This window comes from Gorilla gorilla, chromosome 15 (assembly GCF_029281585.2).
Source record: "Gorilla gorilla gorilla isolate KB3781 chromosome 15, NHGRI_mGorGor1-v2.1_pri, whole genome shotgun sequence".
Taxonomy (NCBI): Eukaryota; Metazoa; Chordata; class Mammalia; order Primates; family Hominidae; genus Gorilla; species Gorilla gorilla.
The window spans coordinates 92,513,180-92,540,571 of NC_073239.2; the positions used below are offsets into that span (position 1 = coordinate 92,513,180).

A 27,392-nucleotide genomic window follows, 5' to 3' on the forward strand; every position below is an offset into this window, starting at 1 on the left:
GAGGGTTTTTCTATTTATTACAAAAGTTGTTACACAAATACAGCTGACCAGAAGGTCTAAAAACAGCCCAGACTCTTCCAACCCTCATGCATCTGTAGATAGAAGGAGAGCTGTGGTCTTGCTCACACACAGGGGAGCCCTTCTTAGAAGAACTGCCTGTCCCTTGGAAGGTTCAGAGTCTTGGGTCCAGCAGCAGAGAGGAGCCCAACCTGTGTGGACAACCCCTTGAGGCAGCCCTTGGTCACAGCTGCTCTGGGTGGGCAGCAGGTTTAAGTTTCATAGTTCACATGTTCCCACCACACGAGTCAAATCAAGGCATGAAAATAAAAGGGAAAAAGGGGAAGGCTGGAAAAGGGAGCCTGGAAGAGGTTGCAGGTAGGGGAAGGAGACACAGTGGGCTTCCGAGAAGCTGGCAATTTCTTGACTTGGATGGAGTTACATAGTATTCACTTTAAAATTATTCTTTAAATTGTACATACATGTTATATACTTCTCAGTATGCCTATCTTTAAATTTTAAAAATTAAAAAAAAAAAGAGGCTAAAAGTGAATAAAAGGGCGGATGATGGAATAGAAAAGAAATTAAAGAGGAGAGACGACGAAGGAAGAAGATGGCCAAGGTGGAAGATGAGAAAGTCCTGGAGGTGGTAATGCTGGCCTCAGTTTCTCTTCTTCTGTCTGGATACTGGTTCTACTTCTAGGTACCGGAGTCCGACCAGCATACCCAGGATGGAGAAACCTTAAATACAGAGGAAAGACTAGTGACTAACATACATACGGCACCTTTCTTCTCTCTCTCTCCTGTGTCCACCCTCTGTACTAGCTCTAGAGCTGGCACAGCTCCTGTAGGAGGTCTAGGGTGGTTGGATGCTTACTTGCCACCATCAGGGGTGCCAGGACGCCAATCGTGGGAGCTGCAGTTCCATAGACAAACAACTCAGAGAGGAAATGCCCCAGGGCAAGGAGGAAGGTCCAGAGTGTGATGTGATAGAGCCTACAAGGCAGCAGACAGAAATGGGAACCAAAGTTACTGTTTGTTCAGAACAGAGGAAAAGTATCAGACTTCATACAGACAAATAAGAACCCAGGATGTCATTAAGACTTAAAAGAAAGGACACTTGTTCCTGAGGAAGAGCTGGTTATTTGATCACAACAATATTCTCATCTAGGGCAAAACTGAAGGTTTCAACTGCTAAACTGAGAGGAGAATGGTTCAGGCATCCAGAATGAATGTCCAAGTCTCAGCAAAGTGGTGAACTCAGCTATAGCAAAGCAGAGCCTGAATGATGACAGTCGCAGGCAGTGTAGACAACTTTGGATCCAGCACGCTTACATATTCTATTTATCCAAATTGGTTGACTCTGCAGTCTAATCCCACCTGGCAGGCATCTGGCCATGCACTTGTTGGTGTTTATAAGATGGATGCCACAGAACGAACGGCCTCATGGGGAGTAAGGAGCAAGGACACCTCTGGGGCTTTTAGATGCTCTTGCAATATACGTTGGTTACTTTGTGCCTTAGCCTAGAAAAGTAGTCACATTGAGGACATGGTGACAACCTCACGGAAAGAGAACTTATCTTTCAGCTTTGACTATAAGGTAGAGAAGAGACAGGCTACTAGGTGACTGACCGCTTTGTTTGCTGATATCTTTTTAGTATAAAATTTTTTAAAATTATGAAATACTTCAAACATACAAAAAAAATTACTGAACACTATAATGAACACCAATGCAACCAACACCCAGCTCCCTCAGATCTTAACATCTTGACATTTTGTTTCAGACTCTTCTAATAAAAACTTACAGAGAAGAGTTAAATCATCCTGTGTATCCTTATCCTGCTCTAAGTCTGTTCTCCCTCATCCCCACAAGTAACTGGTATCTTACATTTGATTTGTATCTCTCCTGTGCATATTTTTACACCTTTTTTTTTTTTTTTTTGCGACAGACTCTTGCTCTGTCTCTCAGGCTGGAGTGCAGTGGCACAATCTTGGCTCACTGCAACCTCCGCCTCTTGGGTCAAGTGATTCTCCTGCCTCAGCCTCCTGGAGTAGCTGGGACTACAGGTGCACGCCACCATGCCCAGCTAATTTTTGTATTTTTAGTAGAGATGGGGTTTCGCCATGTTGGCCAAGCTGGTCTCAAACTCCTGATCTCAAGTGATCTGCCCACCTTGGCCTCCCAAAGTGCTGGGATTACAGGCGGAAGCCATCCGTGCCTGGCCCATTGTGGAAACAATATGTATGTGTGTTGACTTTCAGTCTCTAGTTAGGGAGGGAATAGGATCAGAATGCACATCAGAAGTGCATCGATCAAAGTCCTAGGCTAGAAAGGTCTAGAAACAGGAGTCAGCATTTGCAGCTGTCCTGTGTGGGGAGAGGTGAAAGTAAATGATAAATGAGGTAAAGATAAGTCTGGGTCAGGCCGGGCACAGTGGCTCAAGCCTGTAATCCCAGCACCTTGGGAGGCCAAGGTGGGTGGATCCCGAGGTCAGGAGTTCGAGACCAGCCTGGCCAACATGGTGAGAACCTGTCTCTACTAAAAATACAAAAATTAGAGGGGCATGGTGGTGCGCGCCTGTAATCCCAGCTACTGGGGAGACTGAGGCAGGAGAATGGCTTGAACCCAGGAGGCGGAGGCGGAGGTTGCAGGGAGCTGAGATTGTGCCACTGTACTCCAGCTTGGGTGACAGAGCAAGACTGTCTCAAAAAAAAAAAAAAAAAAGAAAAAAAAAAGAGATAAGTCTGGGTTGTCTTTGCTCACTTCAAAAGCACAACAATCAAAAGATATATCCCTCATACTCATCAGCAATTCTTCATCGTGGTACAGGTCTTTAAAATGATTGTTCAATCCTACCTTCCTCTTAGTCACCCTGAGAGGTAGAACAGATATCTATTCTCATTTTATGGATGAAGAGGCCAAGGTGCTAGGAAGGTGAATAATGGACTTGCTACTGCAAAGCTAGTTACCAACAGAACTGGGCCCAGAACTAAACACACTGCTTCCAAAAGTGTCATTCTAGGACAAGTAAACTGCAGGTTCAAGTTTGAAAAAAAATTAAAAAAAAAAATAATAAGGTTGAAGAGATCAAACGGCTAATAGCCCTGCTTCAAATCTCACTTGAGTCAGTCTTTCTTTAAACTAACTGCATCTCTAATATTTAGATGTGCAAAATCAGGAATGAAAATCATGACCTCCAGGGCTGCTAAGAAAAGACTTAATCAAGATCACGTAGATAAAAGCTCAGCATAATAAGAGGGGCTCAATAAATATTATCGCCTCCTGTTTTACCCAGATGCCAAGAGCCTGGATAAGACAGAAAAACATTTTAATGTGAAGTTGGCATTCAGATAGCCTCCCTCGGTGACCTGAACAAACTGTTTCCACCTAGAGTGTGATGATGACTCTCGCTGGGAAGAAAGCTCGAGCCCCCTCCAGTGGCCAGAACTGGTTATGGCTTCTGATTGACTGCAATTGTTCCACCCTGGTCTGTTTGAGTACCCAAGACAGGTAGAATTCAGGAGCCCTAGCTTCTCTTTCACCCTCACCTGCTGACGCTGCATACACATACAACAGTTTACTTGTGGGTTCCTCTTTTTTCATGGATTGTGATTTCTGTTCATTCCTGCTTCTTAAGGAGGAATGTGAGAAAGGTATGTGTGGGTGGCTACTCTAAAAAGAGCATACCACTCTACTTCTTTAGTAGAAGAAGGGCTGATTCTTTCATAAAGAAGTGGAGGGGCATGATGCAGGCCACTGGATAATGGCCTGCCAGTTTGCTATGTCAGTTCCAAAGAATTTTCAGACTTTAATGAAGATCTGTTAGGTCTACTATGTTTTCTAGGCTTGGAGGGAATGTAACCTATGAGTCTTTTATTATTCACATTCTAAGCTAATGCATTAAAATGATTAACAGTTCCCATTACTCAAGGTAACAGGTATGCCTCGCATCTGATTTCCAACAAAAGGATGCTAAAGCTCTTCCTTCCCTTACATACGTCTTGTTGTGAATGTCAATGGCACAGAGGCAGCGAATCACTGATGAGAGCAGCGTCCAGATCCCAAAGGTCCGAGCTTGGAGGCCATTCACTGTGTAGCAGAAAAAAGCAAGAGTGTTCAGAAGGGGAGACTTGAGGTTCCTTCCAAACTCCTCCTATTTCACTGGTGGTTCATGGGAGATAGGGATCTGGACCTGACCTCTCTGTGGCTGGGCAGGATGGAGGTCCTAGTGGCAACATGGGAACTAGAAGGAATAGAAGGAATTCCAGAAGGAGAACTTCTCAGATTCTCTTCAAATGTCTACAGTTGGAAGGGAAGTTCCAAGAGTGGAAACCCACAAAGAGCCCAGTTAGGCAAATAACTCCTAGATATAGTAATTTACCCCTTTTGTCCTGGAAGCCTAGAGGGTCTGGATCAGGACAGGTTTTGGGGAATGTTGTAGAGACTGATCTGGAAATGCAAGATGCCCAGGAGGCCAGCAGACTTTCAGGGCTGATCCAGGAGAGAACTCAGAGATACTGGGGACCAATTTAGATGCCCATATATGGTCTTTAAGATATGTGAGTGCCTGGGTCTCTTCCTGCATCCAGATCTAAGCTGTTGGATGAACCAATACCAGGTTGGTTTCCTGTGTGCATGGCAGTGGGACAAAGCACTGTTTCTTTGGTGTTTGCTGGGGGCATCCTGCTCTTGGTAGCTTTGTTCTGACATTGCTGTATTAAATATCTTGTCCTGAAAGTATGGGTCATATTCCACCATAACAGTGGTTCTTGACTTTGGGCATTTATTACAATCAACTGAGGTAGTTTTATAAAATCACAAGGCTTGGGTACCAGACCCAGACCAACTAGATTGTATTCTCTGGAGGAGGGCCCCAGGCATAAGTATTTTCTAGAAACTCCCTGTTTGGGTGATTTAAATGCAAAACCATTGAGCTAAGGCATCCAGTGGCTCGGGGATGCCAAAACAGTGAAACCAAAGATACTTCCTTTGCTGGTCTACTACCTGCTGAGTAAGATAAATTTTAAGGGACAAAATTGACAACTGAAAAGTCTACTAATGTTTACCTGGGCTTTAAGGATTTTTCCAGTCTTTGCAAAACCAGACAGCTCTCCCAAATTCATAATACTGAAGACCATTAGATGGTAGTGAGAAAAAATTCCGTATGCCAACCAAATATCTAGCATTAGCCCTGGATAGCTATATTCTTTATAAACCAATTTGATAATGAGAAGACTAAGGACGTTTCTCTAGTTAAGAGTACTCAACCAGCCCTAACCAGATTAGGTATGAGGTGAAATTCTGTGGGACACTTTAGAGCACTGCTACTTTCAGAAGAGTACCATGAAGGCCCCTAGATCACAAGGGAGATGGCAGCCTCAGATTCCGTGCTGGCTGAACACACACACACACACATAAAGTTCTGCTCAGCTATATGCCTTTAAGTCACATGACCTCTGGACCTCTTTGCCTCAACTTTAAACTCAAAGGGCTAGACCAGATGACCTCTAAAAACATGTGAATCTATATAGGGTTCCATGACCACCTGAGGGCAGCATTTGAAGGTGAAAAGATGGAATTATTCTGCTCACTTTCCCAGGTTCTTTACTCTTATTATATTTGAGCTTTCTTAAAATGAGCCTTAGCCTACTTAATTTCATTTTATACTCAGACACTGCAGAAAAACGAGCTAGGTCAGAGCCTGAATCTGGGTTAGCTATAAATGTGACACAGAATTGTCATCTGCTGTGAAACAGTGCTGCAGCTTAAACTACCCCACACATCAGTGTGATGAAGTGCAAGCTGAAATGGACACTCTCAGTAGAGAGGCTCAGGAAGCCAGGAAAGGCTGCCATGGGCCTTCTTAAGTTTCATTTTGGGAGACCAACTTGAAGGGATTTTAAATATCTTCTCAGGGACTATGTCACGGAAGACCTTGAATTAATAACTCTCCATCTGTAACATGGAATATGAGTCATGTAAGCCCCAGAATCATGTAAACCTGATTCTGAAGAGGGCTTTGAGATATATGTAAAGCTTCTTTATGGCTTTCTTGTCAGGCATCACAGAGTCACCAAGTAAGCCTATTTCCTCACTTGCCCTTATAATGCTTTTTTTTTTTTTTTTAAATACATGAATTGCCCAGGGCAGTGTAAAATGAATGAAAAGTATTCAGAGAAGCTTGGGGGAAAAAGGGTCAAGTGCTCACCACAAAGTCTATTACTCCAGTAGCTGCCAAAGGCTAGCTAAGGCAGCATCAGAATCATCTGGGAAGTTTTTTAGCAACTGGATTCCTGAGCTCCACCCAGGTTCAATAAATAGGTTTGGTGAGGGAAATGGGTACCTGTGTTTGTTGAAGTTTCCTAGGTTACTCTGATGTACAGCCTGGTTTGGGAACCACAGCATAGGGCCAGTCCTATAAGTCCTATAAAGGATGCAGAAATTCTTTGATTTCTTACCAAGGTTTGGCTTGCCAGTGTAGAGCTTTTCATAGAGAAAAGTGTGGTCTCGGAAGCTCTGCAGCGTGTTCCCCATGGCTATGATGGACACCATAACCAGCCAACTTCTTAACACATTCAGGAAACGGCTCATGACTCCCCTCAAACGTGGGAGGGCTTTTTGCCTTGGAAACAAAGGCAGAGGACATGAGACAATGAGGGCCAGTCTATGTTAACCATAAGCAGGAAGGGAGGAAGAATGAAGCAGGCCAAAAAAAGATATTCAGTCACACTAATAGTGGTGAATGAACAGTATACTTTGCAATAAGTGGCACAGTACTTATCCTTGTCTAAGCAATTTCTCCAAAATATTACCCTAAATCAGAACTCCTTTTTCTGGGTTGGAATCAGTCCTCTATCTTTACTTCTATACCTTTATGTTTTCATGCCATTCCTTCGTAATGCAAATAGCTCAAAGGCGATTATAACTATACTCACAGACACCTGCCTGGCTATTGATGACGGATTCTTCCAAGCGTATGGAACTTTATAAATTTGAGTAGGACTTATGGTGTGAGGTCACTATTTACATGCCTAGGTTTTCTGGACTCTGGTTCTCAGGTATACCATGCTCCATAAACTAGAAGAACAATCTAAAAGTTAAAAATAAACTGCTGTGTCAACTCAAAATAAAATCCTAAGCCCATCACGGACTGAACAGAGCCCCTCTTGGCCTAGGGGACCCCAGAAAAATCCTCAAACTGAGCTCCTGGCCATGACAAGATGGGAGGTCTGACATGCCCTGTTATATTCGTTGTGTTTTCAGGTTTAGAGACAGCAACTTACCAGCATTAAAGTTAAAATAGAGATCATAAGAATGACACAACAGATTCTTTGTGCAATAAGATACCAAATTATAAACAAGACCTAAGGCCATGCCAGGCAAGGGTTAAGTTACACACTCCTACATTTAAAGAATAAAACTTATATTCTGCCACAAGGTTTTTTTTTCTCCAGCAGCTAGATGAACACTGGCCTTGAGATAAGCAATATTAAAACAATTGCAGCTCATCCAGCTCACAGAGGCTGACTACCTGACCCCTGTTCCACCAGTTGTAACTACAGCTTTGATTGGACAAGAGACTGATTTCAGTAATTTTCTTCAGATAAGACCACCAACCGTGGACTGCTCCTGGCCAGTTTAGCAAGATCACACACTTGAGTGTCTTGGTGTCCTGAAAAGACTTTTTGACGTATAGAGCCTAGGTGTGATAGACTTAAATGTTAGGTCTCCACTCCAAAGTGAACAGGGTTCATATGTGGTTACACATGTTTGTTCAATATGCATGTGTCAGGACCACCTTCAGGAATATTCACAGCTCCTCCTGTAACCTGTTGAATGTGTATGTTTAGCCAACCTGTTCAACCTGAAGCTCTACCCCAAACCCTTCTCCTTCAAAGTAACTGTCTCTGGTCTTGGTGGGAGGCACTCTTCCCTGTTGGGTGGCTGTAACCCTTTGCAAGAGATAAAGCCTCTTTTTTCCAAATTTATAAATTGTGCGTGTTTAAGTTAACGTGTGAGTTTAGGACTAGTAAGAAAATTATATAGCGAAGGAAACAGCAATCTTGGTGTTGGGTTGCAAGAAAATAATAGGTTTCAGTCACTGAGCACTTACACCATGAACTGTGCCAAGCACCTAACATATATTACCATTTAATCTTTACAATGAGGTAAGCAGGCACTATTAATATTTCCATCTTACAGATGAGGGTTGGAACGGAGAGGTTAAACAAGTTTCTTAAGGTCACACAGCAAAGTTGGCAGAGCTGAGATAAGAATCATGGTCTGCTGGACTGCTGCAGTGCTACCTCATTGTTTGAGACTATTTTAATGAAGTTCCCATTTTTTGAGAAAGAAAAGCATACCATATCCACTTTTGTCTTCAAGTTGTATGGAAAATACAATTAGATTACATACTTTTTGTTTTTTAATTTATTATTTATTTATTTTTTTGAGACAGGGTCTTGCTCTGTCACACAGGCTGGAATGCAGTGGCATGGTCATGGCTCATTGCAGCCTTGAAATCAAAGGCTTAAGTGATCCTCCTACCTCAACCTCTCCACTTGGGCTCTACTGATCCACTCACCTTGGCCTCGCCTCCCAAATGCTGGGATTACAGGTGTGAGCTACAGCACCCAGCCTTTTTTTTTTTTTTTTAAGGCTTAGTTCAACTCTTGTTGAGTAGTAATTTCGGTTAGTCTGATTTAAATAAAACCAAAATAGATAAATAATCTAATAATGGAATGACTTTTTCCCATCCTTATTATTATTTTCTTGGTCCACGGTTTATCTGTTGTCAGGTTAACCTCTTGGGCCTGAAGTGGTAATAAACTAACAGGCTTTCTTTGTCATTTTGGCAATACAAGTTTCGGTATTGTTCTCTGCTACCCAGTGGGACAGATATTAAAGTCAGCAATGGCCCAAGACAGTGTGAAACACCGCCGCCCCCCCGCCAACTCCCCGCCCCAAACAAGCAATAAAGAGATCTAGAGAAGGAAGGGTGAATTGATGAGCCCTTCAGGGAGAGCTGGATCACAAAAGTGGTCTCTGTCGAAGATCAGAGAGACTGAGGGTCTACTGGACATCACAGGCCATTATCATTTGGGCCAAGATCCACCCATCCTCTTTATTTTCTCACCCTCTCTCAAGAGGAGACTCCTCCGGGGTTTAGAAAAGCTGCATGGATGCACCTCTCCACTTTTCTGCACAAGTATGCCTTCCATTTCACAGAAGTGATATCTGTTAGAAATCCCAACAGATAGCTGATGAGGACAGAGCCTGAGCACTTCTGAATTGCTCTGCCAATTTCTCAACCTAATTTCCCTAAAGCTTAAGGGCCTCTTAGAGTGTATACAACATCTATTTCCAAATTTTGTCCTGGCCCTGGCCCAGCCCAGCCAAGCCCAGCCCAGCATAGGTGTGCTGTTAAAACTTAATCAGGAGAGAGGGATTCTTATCCTGGCCCTACCACTTAGTAGCTGTGTGACCCTGGGTAAGTCATTTACACTTTTCAGTCTCGGTTTCCTCATCTGCAAAATGGAGATAGAAATATCAACCCGAAGGGCTATTGTAAGAATTATATGACAAAAAGTGAAGGCTCTTTGTACAGTGCTAAGCTCATAGTGGCTGCTCATTCGCTCATCCATTCCTTCATTCCTTGAATTCACCAAGCCTTCTCCATCTTCCTAGCTCCCCCTTGTCATCGCCTCTCGAAACCTTTTCCCCCCAAAAGGTTGCCTTCCAGTTATCTTCCTTCCATCCCACCTCCATTTTTCCAGACTCTCCGGATCCTCTCAATCAGAAGCAACACAGACACCTACATCCCTCTTCTCCCCCATATTCTCCTTACCTGGCGACCGGGCCCCCAGCACAGCAGTGGCAGCAGCAGCCGCTGCCGCAAACAAGCTCCCCCAGGACAGCTCCAGCCCGGAGTCCACCTGAGCCATTTGTCCCCGCCCCCTCCCTCAGCCCTGCTCCAGGATTGGGCCGTTTCCGTCAGTACTCTCTCTGATTGGCTGTCCCGGTTTCGCCCGAGCAGGAGATGGGGAGTGAACCCCTTTACTGCCAATCAGCGGTTGCGGCTGCCTAAGCCTCTCCCCAGGTACGCCGCTCACGCCGTAAGCCCTCCTGTTGGACCTAGCGGAACTCCGGGTTTGGAGTCAACCTCTTAGGGGCGGAGAAAAAAACAGAGGAAAAAAAAAAAAAAAGAAGACTCCTTTCAGCTGAGGGCAGGGCTCTGCGCCCGCGCTGCGCGGCGGTGACGACATTCGCCCGCGTCCGCAGCTGAGCGTTATGAGCGCCTGCGCAGTGGCTCCGAGCGGGCGGTTGCTTGTTGGTTGTTGTAGTAACCGGGGAAGCAGCCGTCGGCGGCTGCCCTGAGCCTTGCTGGGGAAGGAGGAGGGAGGTAGGCGCAGAGCGCCGTCCACGCCTGCTCGCCCCGAACCATGGGAAGATGAGACAGGTAAACGCCTGCGCCCGCGCGCTTCCCTACTCTAGGGAGGAGCATTCCCGGGTCCGGGCTGGCGCCTGCAGCAGCACTTCCCGCTCAGAGCCCGGGAGTAGCTGTTGGCTTCCGGGCGCGCCGCGTTGAATCGCGGCTGCGGGGTCGTCCCGTCCTTCCCGGCGGGAGCATCTGCGGACCTACGTGGGATTGGGGTGAGCTGGGGGTGGGGCTGAGAAGCAGATTCTTTTAGGGCGAGGAGTCTCCTTAGGTGAGTATCTCTACTCTTCTTCCGATAGACCTGTTTCTCCCCGCTCTGCAGGCAGCCTAGGAAAGGTTGGCATCCCTTCCCGTTTGGAGGTTTTGTTTGTTTAAACTTAAAGGGCTTCCCAGCATTTTGAGAAAGATCAAGAAATCCCGTTGAGAATCCCCTGAAGAAAGCCATTGAAGTTGTTAGACATTGCCCATTGCGCCGAAGATCTTTGATCATTATCGGGGTCTGTTTTTTTTTTTTTTTGTCTTATTTACAGTCTCATCGTATTTATGAATGCATGGAAAAGTTAAGAAGGATTGACAGCAAGTAATTATCGCTGAGTAATTTGGGATTATGGTCATTTAAACATGTTTCTTTTATTTGTAGTTCCTATTTCTTCTTCGGACGCACAACGAACATGTACTTTTTTACTTTGGAAAAAATATTTTAAGTTAGAAATGCGGTGTTGGAAATTTCCTAATTTTATCGTCTATTTGAGAGTCGTACCAAAGTTTGTGATTTTTAGGAAGAATAATTTTTAAGAGTGGAAGGGCATTCCTCCCCTCCCCCAACCTATTTATATGGACCTTTGATTCAAGAGAATATATTCATCTTTCGGTTCATTGTTGAATTTATTTTACTGGAAACATGATGGCATCTTGTCAGCGTGCTTGTCATAGAGTCTAAATAAATGTTTGCAGGGGTTTTTTGTTGTTTTTTTTTTTTGAGACGGAGTTCACTCTTGTTGCCCAGGCTGGAGTGCAATGGCGTGATCTTGGCTCACCGCAACCTCCGCCTCCCGGGTTCAAGCGATTCTCCTCCCTCAGCCTCCCGAGTAGCTGGGATTACAGGCATGAGCCAGCACACCCGGCTAATTTTTTGTATTTTTTTTTTTTTTTAGTAAAGACGGGGTTTCTCCATGTTAGTCAGGCTGGTCTCGAACTCCCGACCTCAGGTGATCCGCCCGCCTTGGCCTCCCAAGTACTGGGATTACAGGCGTGAGCCACCCTGCCCGGCCTGCAAGGGTCTTAAACCTTGAGTTTTTATTTATTTATTTTTAACCCAGGCCAGGTTTGTCTAGCAAGGAATATATGTTTTAGGGAATCAGTCACCTGCCTCAAACTGAGTGAAAGTGAAGAGTCTATCCTTTTGGTGCATATTCGATTTAGTAAATAATGAGAAACTCAAACTTAGTAACAGCTCTTCAAATATATAGAGCACAGACTGTATGTTTGAAAAAAATCTTGATTTTTGTGGCATATTGAGGCACATATTGAGGCACATTCCATATGTTATGGAAAGTAAACTTCTAGAGGTTGAGCACTGTTTAGGAATACAGTCATTTTCATTACTTAGATTATCAGCAATAACCAATAAATAGACAACTGCATTGTGTTTCAGGTCCCTTGATCCAATCAAGTTGATTTCTTGCAGGAATCTGTGCCATCCAAATTGCTTGATCCAGTGAATCTCCTAGGAAAGGTCTCTGAGGCCCCCGTCTGCTGACTGCATGACAAACCCTAAAGGAAATGCCAATCGTGATGGCCCGGGACCTGGAGGAAACAGCATCATCCTCAGAGGATGAGGAGGTCATAAGTGAAGAGTAAGTAATAGCAAGCCTGCCTTCGACCTGTGCTTTGTACTCTTTCACTTATATACTCTTATATACTGTTTTACTATATACTCTTCTCTTTTACTTATATACTCTTTTATCTAGTGTCATTCCTTGGGGATTATCTAACTCTGGTTTTAGCTTCTATCCATAATGTCATTTAAGGTCTTCTTACTCAGTCCCTATCAGCTATGAGAAATGAGATAAGGCTCTCTTTCTGGGCCCATAAGTGAACATCAGCTCTAGATGTTGTAAAATGCAAGTAGTAGCTCTTGGTGAACTCTTGCTCAGAACTCCCAACAGAAGATTTTGAAATGTTTAAGTATTGAAGAAAAGCATGTCCAAACTCTACAACATTAGTTACGTTTGCTAATTTTGTCAAAAGCCTTTACAATGATAAAATGGTGGTAATATAGAGAGGTCAGGTAACTTACCATAGTAACTCTGAGGCAGGATATTAGAGTTCTATAGCATGTGTTGTGTCCATTGACCCACACTGCTTTCCTGAGTTCTTTTAGTTAAGAGTCCAATTTCATGATTACTGGATCATCACAATAAGAATGAATAATAGCCAGGTGTGTTGGCTTATGCCTGTAATCCCAGCACTTTGGGTAGCCGAGGTGAGTGGATCACCTGAGGTCAGGAGTTCAAGACCAGCCTGGCCAATATGGTGAAACCCCATCTCTACTAAAAAACAAAAATTAGCTGGGCGTGATGGTGGGTATCTGTAATCTCAGCTACTCGGGAGGCTGAGGCAGGAGAATGGCTTGAACCTGGGAGGTGGAGGTTACAGTGAGCTGAGATCTCACCATTGCACTCCAGCCCGGGCAACAAGAGCAAACCTCCATCTCAAAAAAAAAAAAAAAAGAATGATAATGATAAATATAGCTACTACAGATGACGATAAAGGCTTTATCTCATCTATATCTTATATCTTTTTAAATCTGAAGGTGTTATTATTTTCACTTTTTTAAACTCAGTCTTATCAGGAAATTTCCTCAGTGACCCATAGAGAGTAAGTGATGCATTGAGATTTGGACTTAGCTTTTCTGGATTTTGATCACTTTGCTCTTTTGCCTCCTTTAATTATTGCTTGACACAGAGTAAAGAGAGAATCTGGTTTAAAGGTAAAATTCATTTTTAAGATTCTCCCTGAGTCCTTTTGGATATGTGTGTGCTATGTAGCCTGAAAAATAGAGATAATATCTCCCAGGCTATTTTGTTAGGGGTCTGGTTAGACTCAAATAGAATAATGTATGTGAAATTACTTTGTAAGTGCTATACAGATGTAAGGCATTATTTTTACTGGTTTTAATATTGAATTTATGGTGGGCTTCTTGTAAGATAGAAGATTACTTGTAATTTGAAAAAAATTGTTGAAGCATTAAGAAAGCTTTGAGGAAACGTTTCTTATCACTGTTAGGTCATAGAAACTAATAGAGATTTGAAAGTATATTTGGGTCATTCTTGTTCAGGATAATTAAATGGATAATTCCCTCTGGTTACTTTCCCTTCTTCTGACTTTTTGCTTTCAGTGTGCTGCCTCTTACCCATTTCATAAAACTTTTAACTTCTGCTGCAAGTATCAGTCTTTCCCTTTTTAAAGGTTGTTCTTTTACTCCATTACTGTCTCTCTTATTAGTGGGTTTACAGATTGGGCCTGACAAATGTTAGATTGAACTATATGAAACTGCCATTTTGGTAGGTCAGAAACAGTCAAATACTGACGATTGCAGATAGTTTGACCTAATATTATAGTAGGTACTTAGTAAATTCTTGCTGACTGAATAACGAAATGAAGGAATAAATGAAGGCTTTATACTTTACATTACCTTAGATCAGAGTTGTTAACTTTTTTATGCCATGGATTCCTTACCAGAATAATGTTTTTAAGGCTTAAAATAAAATACATATTATTACAAAGAGTACTAATTACATTCAAATGCAGTTATTAAAACACATTTGTAACATAGTAATATGTGCTGTTTTACTAATGCATTAAATAATAAGATCATTTCAAATCTGGGAAAGTTAAATTTTGTTTTCTAAAGACAACAACATGAAGACTGTTTTTGTTTAGTTTGTGTAAGATCAGTACACTGGGAGGGTGGTCTTTGATTAACAATCATAGGTCGGGGGTACTGGGAAGCAGCATAGATGTCTGGGTCACCAGTGTGAGGTGTCATCATTTAGTGACTGAATGATTATTAGGAGGAGAGTTGCCCAATTGTTGTCCAACCTCATCACACTAGCATTTAGATAGAAAGACCATGATCACGTGTGATCTAGGGGTGAGTCTTAAACTACTATAACTTAGAAGTAGTGACAAATGTAATACCTGTAATTGGCCAGGTGCAGTGGCTCACACCTGTAATCCCAGCACTTTGGGAGGCCGAGGTGGGCAGATCACTTGCAGTCAGGAGTTTGAGACCAGCCTGGCCAATATGGTGAAACCCTGTCTCTACTAAAATACAAAAATTAGCCGGGTGTGGTTGTGGGTAATCCCAGCTACTCGGGAGGCTGAGGCAGGTGAATCGCTTGAACCTGGAAGGCAGAGGTTGCAGTGAGCCGAGATTGTGCCACGGTGCTCCAGCCTGGGAGACAGAGTGAGACTCCGTCTCAAACAAAACAAAACAAAAAAACTGCTGTAATTTTAGATAACGTCAAAGGCACAGATAATGCTAATATTACTATGGTTCGTTGCCTATATTCATAATTAAGAAATACTGAATTTCTAGTAAAAGTTAGTGAAAATAAAGGTATAATTTTCCCTCTGCTCCCATCCAAATTTATGGACCACTTCTTCCTTTTAGACTCCTGCTGTTGATTTTTAACTGTTAATCTTGTTTCATCAGCTTATGTCTTGTCTATCAGACACTTATTTTTTACATTAGGAAGCTTAAATCAATCTTGTTCACACCTGAAGCAGCAGGCTTACATTTTAAAAGTTGATTTAGAAGTTTGAAGGCCATAAATCATCTGAAGATGTTGACTTGATCCAAAGATGTATATCCATGGACATCTGTTAGATCTGCTCAGATCCCTAGGCTGTGTTAAAGTATTAATTCCTTGCAATCCTGGACTTCAGGAATAGAAACTATCCAGGCAGTCTTGTTTTGCATGGTATTATTTCAAATAGAAAATGTAAAGAGGCTATTTTTCTATATTTTGCTTGGGGATCCCAAATACAACTCTGTATGTAGATATAGAAACTTTCGTAGAAGAACGTGATGTAAGATTTCTTTGGTCACTGAAAAAATGTCAACTTTAATTGCTATTGTAAAAGGCTGGCTTTATATCAGTTAAAAAGATTATTAACAGGGCCGGGCGCGGTGGCTCACGCCTGTAATCCCAGCACTTTGGGAGGCCGAGGCGGGTGGATCACGAGGTCAGGAGATCGAGACCAACCTGGCTAACATGGTGAAACCCCGTCTCTACTAAAAATACTAAAAATTAGCCGGGCGTTGTGGCGGGCGCCTGTAGTCCCAGCTACTCGGGAGGCTGAGGCAGGAGAATGGCGTGAACCCAGGAGGCGGAGCTTGCAGTGAGCCGAGATCGCGCCACTGCACTCCAGCCTGGGCGACAGAGCGAGACTCCGTCTCAAAAAAAAAAAAAAAAAAAGATTATTAACAATCAATTATAAAGTGGATGCTATAGGAGTTCAGAGAAGGAGGTATCCTAATGGGCTGAAGGAGCTGGGGAAGGCTGCCTGAAGGTGGTGAGACTTCAGGTAGGCCTTGGAGAGTGGGCTTAGATAAACAGAAATGGGGAAGGCATTTCTAATAGGGGTAGTGGTATGAAGACAGCCTAGAAGCAAGAATGCAAAAGCTGCTTACAGCTCCATCTTTGAGTTATGTAGGCTGGGTCCCAGGAGTGAATGATGTCTATTTCTCATGAAATTATTCCCGGAAAACCAAAATGTTTTTAGGCTTTCAATAAAGTGAATCATACAACTGATCTGCTTCGGTAATTATTCAAATCCTTTGTTTTTCATGCCTATAAAAGTGGATTTTAATATGTACCAGTTTCTGATGTGAATGAGAATGTAAAGTCCCAATTTTCAGTTTCCTAATCATTCTGAATTTTTTCCTTTTAGCATCACTTGGTGGGAATATGTTTTTCATGACAACTTCGCATATTCCTTAAGTGCTTTTTTTTTTAGCTGACCTTACTGTTTACTCTCTCTTTTATCTTTCCATAGGTTGGAAGTGAAAAGATTTCTCTGTTAGAGACTTGGCTTTCTACAGATAGTACAGTTAGGGCCTGGGCTCTTCTCAGCTGTGTATCTGTTGATTGTGCTCCCCTTGTCAGGCATTTTTAAATTGGAGCAGCAATCCATTGTTTATAAATACTAAGGCATAGTGGTGCCAGCTGGTAGCTAGTGCTAGATTGACAGAGAACTTTGGATAGTTTCCAGAGTTCCTGTCTGAGACTGTAGTTTAGGCTGCCTGTTTTTTTCTGTACTTGCTGATTTAGAAATATAGTGGAAAAATTAAGGTTGGAAGAGATCATAGGAATCACCTGGCTTCATGCCCACATTTTACAGGTGTTAAAGATGAAGAAGCAAGCAAGCCACAAAAAAATCCTTCCTGCTAAAAAAGGTACCCTATCAGCACCGTTTCTCACAAGTGGGTACTGTCACCAAGTCAAAGAACAAGAACAATAAGCATCCACATGCTGTTTCTAGAAAACGGGGAATAAACTAGGTATGCTGTTCTTTGCTTTCTTCACTAGAAAGCAGTTGGCAGCTTGTCCCAAGTCTAAAGACTGCCTCACTCCTAAGATTGGGAGCCTTACAGACTGTGCATTCAGAGTGTGGATCTTTTTATGTTTTTTTTTTTTTTTTTAATTGAGACGGAGTCTTGCTCTGTTGCCAGGCTGGAGTGTAGTGGCGTGATCTTGGTTCACTGCAACCTCCGCCTCCCAGGTTCAACTGATTCTTCTGCCTCAGCCTCCCGAGTAGCTGGGACTACAGGTGCGTGCCACCACACCCGGCTAATTTTTGTATTTTTAATAGAGACAGGGTTTCACCGTGTTGGCCAGGGTGGTCTCGATCTCTTGACCTCGTGATCTGTCTGCCTCGGCCTCCCAAAGTGCTGAGATTACAGGCGTGAGCCACCGTGTCCGGCCCGAGTGTGGATCTTTTTAAAGTTGGCTTGGGAGGGGCTGACTTGGCCCTGAGATTTGTGGTATGACCTTTGTTAAGGGATGTGGTTATGTGAGTTTTTAAGAGTCGAGTGAATCTTGGCCAAGTGGATTGTATTGCATTTAAGGAATTATCAGTTTAAGTTCCCAAATAATTGAATTCAAGGTATCCAATATATACAACTTTGCTGAAATGCGATTAGGGAGGCAAACAGTAGAAAGAATACAGATGTTAGGTTCAAATACCTCATCCCTTACTTAACCAGCTATATGACCTTAGGCAGGTTACTTAACCTTTCTGAGACAGTTTTCCTGCAGTTCATAGTATGGGCAGGGGGATTAAGTGGGATATGAGGGCTCTTAGTTTAAATCCTGGCGCATAGTAGGGACTCAGTTCATTTAATTTTATTTCTCTTCCTACCTCCCTGCCCTAATGAGGGTGAAGGTTTTTCTGATCTGTGAGTAAATATTCATCAGCCTAAAATTAAGCTGAGATTTCCTGAGGATAGGGAAAGAGAATAAAGTCAGAGGTCTTTTTCTCCCCTGTGGTTTTATACTGGAGGAAAATATATATTGTTCCATTTAGCATGGGCTTCCTTTAAAATATGTGATTTTAATTGGGATACTTGTATTAATTTAGAGTTCCTAGTTCAGAGTCTTAGGATGCATCATCAAATTGGCTTGAAAATGGACTATAGCGTGTAAAAGGAGTATGTAAATTATTGTGAACTCATCAGTTAGGATTCTTTATGTGTGCAAAAGATTACAACATAATCCAAATGGTCCTAAGTAATAAAGAGAATACGTTCACTCATATTCAGGCATATCTTGATTCTGAAAATCCCACTTTATCTCTTCAGTCAACCTCCTGCTGACTTTCTCCTTCACCAACAGCTACAGGCTCTTCTTTCAAGGTCACAAAATGGTTGTTGCCCTTCCAGACTTCTCATTCTCATCCTATACCATCAAGAGGAAGACAGGCTATCATCTGTAGCCATTATAGAAGAGAAAGAAACCGTTGCTTTCTCACAGAGTCCAGAACATGTCTCCTTAAACTTATGGGCTCCAATTGGTTTATGTGCCTATCTCTGAACCACTAACTATACTGAATGATGAAATATCTTGATTGGCTGAAACCAATCAAGGCCCATCCCTGAACCAGGGATAGAGTTAATTTTAAACACACAGCTAAGAATGGGAGATGTGATTTCCCGCAGGATATTTGGGATTTGTATTCCAGAAGGAAGGGGAAACTTGCTAAGCAACAAACCATAGTAATCTGCATCAGCAGTTAGTTCAGGTTTTGAGCTGTAAATTAATGAAGGCTTTGTTGTCGTTATAGGGATCATCCATGCATCATGTGGACTGGAGGCTGCAGGAGAATTCCAGTTTTGGTATTCCATGCCGACGCTATTCTTACAAAGGACAACAATATTAGAGTAATTGGAGGTGCGTATAACCTCTCCCACAGAGGACGGAGCTGGGCATGGCCCAGACGTCCTTGTCTTAAAGAAGTTGATATGACATATATTTAGGGAAAGGGCCTTGGCCATGAGAAAAATCAATTGAGTTGTTATACTTCAAACATTATAATTTCTTAAATTGTTTTCTGCTTATGTTTTTCCTCAGATTTTTTTTTCAAGAATATTGTGTACGTGTGTTTATTTTTTTTATTGTGGTAAAATACACCTAACAAAATTTACCATTTTAACCATTTTAGAGTGTACAAGTCGTTGTTGTTTAGTACATCACAATGTTGTGCAGCCGTCACCACTGTTTAGTTCCAGAACATTTTCATCATCTCCAAAGTACAGCCAATACCCATTAAGCAGATATCCCCAGCCCCCATACCACCAGTCCCTGGCAACCACTCATCTATTTTCTGTTTTTATATAGATTCCCATATTCTGGATGTTTTATATAAATGGAGGCATGTGATATGTGACCTTTTTTGGCGGGCTTCTTTTCACTTAGCATGATGTTTTCGAGGTTCATCCATGTTGGAGTATATATCAGTACTTTATTCCTTTTTATAGCTGAATAACATTCCATTGTATATGCTAATGAATGCATTCCAATGATACACCACATTTTGTTTATCCAGTCATCAGTGGATGTACATTTTTTTTGTTTCCACCTTTTTTTTTTATTTTTTTTTAAATTTATTTATTTTTTAGATACAGGATCTCACTGTGTTGCCTATGTTGGTCTCAAACTCCTGGCCTTAAGCAATCCTGCCTTGGTTACATGCATAATCCACTGTGTCTGGCCTTTTTCCACCTTTTGTCTGTTGTGAATTGTGCTGCTATGAATGTTCACGGAAAAGTCGTTTGGACACTTATCTTCAGTTCTTTGGGGTATACCTAGGAATGGAATTGCTAGGCCATATGGTAATTCTGTGTTTAACTTATTCCGTGTCAAACTGTTTTCCATAGCAGCTGTACCGTTTTACATTCCCATCAACAATGTATAGGGGTTCCAGTTTCTCCACATCCTCACTAACATTTGATATTTTCTGTTTCTTAGATCATAGCCATACCAGTGAATGTGATGTGGTATCTGGCTGTGGTTTTGATTTGCATTTCCCTAATGAGTAATTTGAATATCTTTTTATGTACTTTTTGGCCATTTGTGTATTTTCTTTGGAGAAAGGCCTATTCAAGTCCTTTGTACATTTTAAAAATTGGGTTTTCTTTATTGTTGTTGAATTATAAGAGTTTTATATGTTATGGATATTAGACAAGATATATGATTTACAAATATTCTTACTCTGAATTGTCTTTCATTTTCTTGTTAGTGTTCTTTCATGAGCAAAAGTTTTTTGTTTTGATGACATCCAGTTTATCTAATTTTTCTTTTGTTGCTTATATTCTTTGTGTCATATCTAAGAAACCATTGCCTAACCCAAGGTCATGATCCCTGTGCTTTTTTCTAAGAGTTTTATGGTTTAAGCTCTTATATTTAGGGCTCAATAGTCTTTGATCCATTTTGAGTTAAATTTTTCATGTAGGGTTATGTAAGGGTTCACCTTCATTCTTTTGCGTTTGGATATCCAGTTGTCTCAGCAAAATTAGTTGAAGAGACTATTCTTTTCCCCACTGGATGGTCTTGGCACTATTGTTGAAAATCAGTAGACCATAGGTGTATGGGTTTACTTATGGACTTTTAATATTTCATTGAACTATACATTTATCCTTATGGTAGTAACATACTCTTTTGATTACCGTACCTTTGTATTAAGTTTTGAAATTGAGGATTATAAGTCCTCTAATATAGTTCTTTTTCAAGATCTCTGGCCATTCAGGGTCCCTTGCAATTCTATATGAATGTTAGGATCAGCTTTTCCCCTTTCTTCAAAAATGGCTGTTGGGATGTTGATAGGGAGTGCATTGAATCTATAAATCACTTCTTAGAGTGTTGCCATCTTGATGATGTTTTCTATGAACATGGAATGTCTTTCCAATTTTTTGGGCTTCTTTAATTTCTTTCATCACGGTTTTATAGTTTTCTGTGTACAAGTCTTGTACCCCCTTGGTTAAATTTATTCCTAAATATTTTATTCTTTTTGATGTTATTGTAAATAGAATTGTTTTCTCAATTTCATTTTTGGGTTATTCGCTGCTAGTGTATAGAAATACACCTGAGTTCTGTATATTGATCTTGTATCCTGAAACCTTGCTGCACTCATTTATTAGCTCTAATAGTTTTTGTGTTTAGGTTTGTCTGCATGTAATATGTTATCTGCAAATAGAGAGAATTTTAGTTCTTTCTCTCCAACCTGGATGCCTTTTATTTCTTTTTCTTCCCTAATTGTTCTGGCTAGAATTTCTAGTACAATGCTGAATAGAAAGAGGGTGTCTTTGTCTTGTTTTTGATCATAGGAAGAAAGCTTTCTGTTTTCTGTCATTGCGTATGATATTAGCTATGGGTTTTCATAAATGTCCTTTGTCATGTTGAGAAAGTTTGCTTCTATTCCTAGTTTGTTGTGTGTTTTTATCATGAAAAGGTGTTAGTCAAATGCTTTTTCCACATCAACTGAAATGATATTTCCCCCTTCAGCCTATTAATACGTGGTACATTACATTGACTGACTTTTTGTGTGTTGAACCTCCCTTATATTCCTGAGATAAATCCCACTTTGTTAGAGTGTAATTGCTAGTATTTTATTTTATTTTATTTTATTTTATTTTATTTTATTTTATTTTATTTTATTTTATTTTTTTGAGACGGAGTCTCGCTCTGTCACCCAGGCTGGAATGCAGTGGCGCAATCTCAGCTCACTGCAACCTCCTCCTCCTGAGTTCAAGCAATTCTCTGCCTCAGCCTCCCGAGTAGCTGGGATTATAGGCGTCCGCCACCATGCCCAGCTAATTTTTGTATTTTTAGTAAAGATGGGGTTTCGCCATGTTGGCAGGCTGGTTTTGAACTCCTGACCTCATGATCCACCCGCCTCGGCCTCCCAAAGTGCTGGGATTATAGGCATGAGCCACCACACCCGGCCTAATTGCTAGTATTTTGTTGAACATTTTTTGTCTATTTATAAGGGATATTGATTTATAGTTTTCTTCTGATGCCTTTGTCTGGCTTTGGTATCAGGGTAATGCTGGCCTCATAGAATGGGTTCCCTTCAACCTCTGCTTGCTGTAGGTCTATTCATATTTTCTATTTCTTCTTGAGTCAGTTTTGGTAGTTTATGTGTTTCTAGGTATTTGTCCATTTTATTTAGCTTATCTAACTTGTTTGCATACAACTGTTCATAGTATTCTTTTATAATCCTTTTCATTTCTGTAAGGTCTGTAATAATGTCCCCACTTTCACTTCTGATTTTAGTTATTTCAGTCTTTTCTCTTTTTTCCTTAGTTTAGCTAGAGGTTTGTCAATTTTGTTGGTCATTTTTATTTTATTCTTTTTTAGTGACAAAGTCTCACTCTGTCACCCATGCTGGAGTGCAGTGGTGTAATCCTAGCTCACTGCAGCCTCAGACTTCTGGGCTCAAGTGATCCTCCTGCCCCAGCCTTCTGAGTAGCTTGGTCTGTGGGTGTACACCACCATGGCTAGCTAACTAAAAAAAAAAAAAAGCTTCTTGTAGAGATGGGGGGTCTCACTATGTTTCCCAGGCTGGTCTTGAACTCCTGGCCTCAAGCAGTCCTCCCAGCTCAGTCTCCTAAAGCGTTGGGATTATAGGAATGAGAATTTGCACCTGGCTTTGTTGATAATTTTAAAGACCCAATTTTAAAATTCCAACTTTTGCTTTCTCTTGTTTTCTGCATTGTTTGTATTTTATCAATTTCACTTATCTCTGCTCCTCTTGGATTTTAAGCAGTGCTCTGAGCCCTGGTGTTAGTCTGTAGCCATCTTCAAAGGTTATAACACTGTGGATCAGAACTGTTTTGTGGTATGGTGGAAAGAGTGTACACTTGGGTTCTCAGCCATTGGTTCAAATCCCAGCTTTGGTATTTCTTAGCTGTGAGTCTTGGGCAAGTGACTTAGACTCTTTTAACTGGTTTCATTATTAGTAAAATCTTAACCAGTTTCATTATTAGTAAAATCATTAGTAAAATGGAGAGAATATGATATTGTGAGGATTACATGAGATCATTTAATGTCCGACACATAGTAGGCGCTCAAAACTTGTGCTGCTTATTTTACTGATTGAATAAGATCTACTCTACTTGTAAATGACTTTTGTCTTGTCCCTTAATAAGTCAGGAGTTCAGAGGACTGTTAGCATTGCTTCTGGGATTTGAATCCTCCTTCCTCCCCAAGGATCCTTGTGTTCTAGTCCCCTCAGCAAGTTGCCAAGTTACCATTTAAAGGGAAGTGGTTCATTCATGTTCTCTGAAGCCTGAGTAACTGAAGACCCCTTGCTGAGAAACTCCCTCTAAATATGATTTGAGCCAAAACGTTAAAGGTGGATAAAAACAAATATTCCCCCCAAACATACTTCTTTTGGTCTGCTTGTCACATAAAGTAATCGATGTATTCTATGGCAATAGGCGGACCCTTCTTTTTTAGAATACCTAACATTTATTGGAAAATAATATCCATCAATGTCATCTATTTAAGCAATTACTATTTTTTTAGGATCCATAAGTCTTTTTCTTTACACATTCCTGTGATTAAAGAAAAAGCCGCCAAACTTTTCTCAAATTCTGTGTTTTTGAGTTTTCTGTATCTTTCCCAGTTCCTTGTGGCTTAATAATTTTCTTCACCTTCCTTAATGAAAAGAACAATTTGAATGACTTTTGGTAGTTGCTGCCTCAGTTTTCTGTATTGTTAAATACTCTCAGTCTGCAACTTTTTCTTTTCTTTTTGGCTCTCTTAAATAGCTGACACAGATCTGTTCAGATCATAAGCCTGTGGTTAAATCCCCCTGAGAAGTGTATCTGGGGCAATAGTTACCTTCTGTTGATCTCATCGTGTTAGATGCCAACTTGGTTTTTTCTCTTTATGACATGTTTCATTGAATTCACTATTAATATTTTTGGTACAATATGATTTCTCGTGTTTTATTTGTGAAATATTCCAGGAATGTGGCTTTTCTTCATTATAACCTTGTTTTTTTCCCAAATTGTATGTACTTTAAATGTGTAAATGGGATTGTATTTTAGAGACAACATAGGTATTTTCAGCTTAAAGTAAACTTCTAGAATGAAGCATTTTTCTGTAATTTGTCCCTGAATGTGTTTATTTAGTAAGTTTGTATTTGTATATACTAGCAATAGATGTATGATGCAAGCTATATATGTGATTTGAAATTTTCTAGTAGGAAATTATTTTTAAAAGTAAAAGGAAACAGGTAGGTGAAATTAATTTTAATAATATATTTTATTTAACCCAATATATTCCAGAATATTATCATTTCCACATTTACTCAATATAAAAAAACCATTAATATTTTATATCTAGTATATATTTTAACATAACAGAGCATCTCAATTTGCAAAATTTTCATTGGAAATATTAGGTCTATATTTAGATTTTATAACTTTTATAGTTGAAAAAGTAAATTCATATACTCAATTGTTTCTTCCCCTCCCCACAGGCAAATTGTTTAAAATAGGATTTCCAGTAACTGAATCAAGCATTCATTCTTAAATTTAAATTAACTAAAGTTAAATAAGGACATTTCAAGTGCTTATTAGTCACACACATTCAACAGCACAGATATCCTAATCCTAATTCTAGGTAACCTAATTTTCTGATACTAGGGCACAGCTACACTATGTTGCCATTAAAGGAGTTATTTTTGTGTTCTACAAGTCAAAAATGTCAGCTGTATCTTTATCCTATTTCCCATGCTATTTTTGTTTAAACCCTTTAAGGCGTTTCATTGCTCTCTAGGTACTTCTCTGTGTTGACAGTTAGATTATTGGTTTGTTTTCATTTGCTCTGCTGTGGTCTGTCCTGGAACTTGCTAGGGGTCCTAGCACTTCAAGTTGCCTCTAGGGGCACATGTGAGTGGTTGGAGAAGAGGAAATTCTGTGGTCTCTTCTATGGTGGAATTGATGTGATGCATGTTAAGAGGCTTAGAAATAGGATATTTGGCAGTTTGCTAGTAGTCAAGGAGGACCATGCTCTGCCTCATGTTTTTATACAGAAGAAAACATGGGATGAGGTGGTTCTTTCTTAGGCAGTTGGGCAGCTTCAGTTTACAGTTGCAATCTTCCATTTGACTCTTGTCATGGGAGAGAAAGCCTAGGCATATTAGTCAGAGTTCTTGTTATGGGAGAGAAAGCCCAGGTACATATTAGTCAGGGTGTTCCAGAGAAATAGAACCAATAGGATACAAGGAGACAGGGAGGGGGAAGGGAGGAATGAATGTTGTTATAAGGTTATTGGTTTATGTAATTATGTAAGCTAAAAAGTCCCATTATCTACCATTTGCAAGTTGGAGACCCTGGGAAGTTGGTGGTCCAGTTTGAAAGCCTGTGAGCCAGAGAGCCAGTGGTATAGATTCCACTCTGAGTCTGAATTCCCGAGAACCAGGAGTGTCGAGGGCAGAGAAGGTCTGTGTCCCATCTCAACCAGTCAGGCAGAGAGAGAGCTCAACCAATCACCCTTTTGTTCTATTCTTGCCCTCAATGGATTAAATGATTCCCACCGACATTTGGGAGGGTAATCTGCTTTATTCATTCCCTATATTTAAATGCTCATCTCTTCTGGAGACATCCTCACAGACACCTATAAATGACATTTAACCAGGTATCTGGGCATCCTGTGGCCCAGTCAAGTTGACACATAAAAATAACCATCATTACCAGGTTTCTTAAGAGAAGCCTAGAAATCTATATTTTTATATGAATTTTTCCAATTTTCAATGGCTTAGCAACTAATTTAGTTTTATTTTGAAGCATCATGAGTGACAGACCACATCTGCAGGCTAGGTCTGGTTCTTGGGTCACTAGTTTGTAACCTCTAGTCTAAAATATACTACCCACCAGCCTTATTGCACACAGAGGGCTACCGGACACAGAGTATATATGAACTGAAAATCTCCAGCAGTGATGTTTGCATTCTGTCATTCCACCCTTCTTTTTTTGCACTACTCTTTCGGAACATGTTCAGTGTATCTGAGTTGGGTTATAGTTAGGTGATATGGATTAGAAGTGGCTTGTCACTGCTTACTACTTATGTATTGTAAGAATCAGATTTGCTACTGAGTGTGGTGGCAGTTGTATTTTCCTTTTATATTAGGAGGAGTAGGAGAAATAATATTGATAGCATTTTACTTTTTTTTTTTTTTTTTTTTTTCTGAAACAGGTTCTTGCTCTGTCACCCACGCTGAAGTGCAGTGGCATGATTACAACTCACTACTACAGCCTTGACCTCCTGGGCTCAAGCAACTCTCTTGCCTCAGCCTCCTGAGTAGCTTGGACTAGAGACATGTACCACCATGTCTGGCTAATTTTTAAATTTTTGTAGAGACAGGGTCTCCTATGTTGCTCAGGCTGGACTCAAATTTCTGGCCTCAAGCAGCCCTCCCACCTCGGCCTTCCAAAGTGCTGGGATTACAGGCTTGAGCCACCACACCTGGCCCATTTTAATTTTTTAATTTGCTATATAAAATGTATAATTATGTACAGTGCATATACTAATGACTTTTATTATATTTTTTTACTATATAAAAATAATTTATACTGTGTAGAATAATTGTTTCATAGCTTTACATGTATTAACTGATTTAGTGCTTACAACTACTCTATGCAGTTAACTACTGTTATTATCAACTCCATTTTACAGGTGAGGAAATTGATCATAGAGAAATTAAACAATTTATTGAAGGCTACAGGGAGGAAGTGGTAGAATCAGGGTTTGAACCCTAGTTTGATTCTAGAGATTCTCTTTCTCTCTCTCTCTCTTTTTTTTTTTTTTTTTTTTTTTGAGACAGGGTCTCACCCTGTCACTCAGGCTGGAGTGCAGTGGCCTGATCATGACTCACTGCAGCCTTAGCCTTTCAAGGCTCAGGTGATCCTCCTGCGTCAGCCTCCCAGGTAGCTGGGACTACAGGTGCGCAGCACCATGCCTGGCTAAATTTTGTATTTTTAGTAGAGATGGGGTTTCGCCATGTTTCCCAGGCTGGTTTCTCTCTCTCTCTTTTTTTAAGAGACAGGGTCTTGCTCTGCCGCCTGGGCTGGAGTGCAATGGTGTGATCATAGCTCACTGTAACTTTGAACTCTTGGGCTCAAGCAGTCCTCTTACCTCAGCCTCCTGAGTAGCTAAGACTACAGGCGCCCACCCGTACACTTGGCTAATTAAAAAAAAAATTTTTTTTTTTTTTGTTAGTGACGAGGTCTCGCTATGTTGCCCTGGCCGATCTTGAACTGCTGGTCTCAAGCAGCCCTCCAGCTCCAGCCTCCCATCGTACTGGGATTACAGGCATGAGCCACCATGCCCAGACTTGTTATTATTCCCGCTTGTCTCTTATTCCCCATGTAACTGTTCT

The 27,392-nt window shown here is 41.0% G+C and overlaps 2 protein-coding genes across 52 annotated transcripts in view; one reads left to right on the top strand and one right to left on the bottom strand.

Moving 5' to 3' along the window:
- Positions 1-9,999, bottom strand: ERG28 (ergosterol biosynthesis 28 homolog). 2 transcript variants are annotated; one of them, XM_004055472.4, is made up of 5 exons: positions 9,846-9,999; positions 6,457-6,620; positions 3,997-4,087; positions 875-993; positions 1-738 (listed from the first exon to the last, which is right to left on the bottom strand). In XM_004055472.4, the coding sequence occupies exons 2-5, from the start codon at positions 6,587-6,589 to the stop codon at positions 659-661; spliced, it is 423 nt and encodes a 140-aa protein (XP_004055520.1). In that variant the 5' UTR covers positions 6,590-6,620; positions 9,846-9,999; the 3' UTR covers positions 1-658. The 2 variants fall into 2 exon arrangements, with proteins under 2 accessions (XP_004055520.1, XP_063554114.1); XM_063698044.1 differs by lacking the exon at positions 875-993.
- Positions 10,000-10,040: 41 nt separating this feature from the next.
- The window catches only part of TTLL5 (tubulin tyrosine ligase like 5), a 291,747-nt gene continuing 274,395 nt past the window's right edge, over positions 10,041-27,392 (top strand). For 27 of the 50 annotated variants that reach the window (XR_010130797.1, XM_055361008.2, XM_055361015.2 and 24 more), the window contains exons 1-3: positions 10,336-10,457; positions 12,124-12,292; positions 18,789-18,895. Coding sequence is in view for 49 of the 50 variants with exons in the window: in XM_055361008.2 (XP_055216983.2) it covers positions 12,219-12,292; positions 18,789-18,895 (181 nt within the window). In the remaining variant the exon portion in view is untranslated. Of the gene's footprint in view, positions 10,708-12,123; positions 12,293-18,788; positions 18,896-27,392 lie in introns of all 50 variants that reach the window. The other 23 variants (XM_055361016.2, XM_063698041.1, XM_063698043.1 and 20 more) reach the window with 10 other exon arrangements.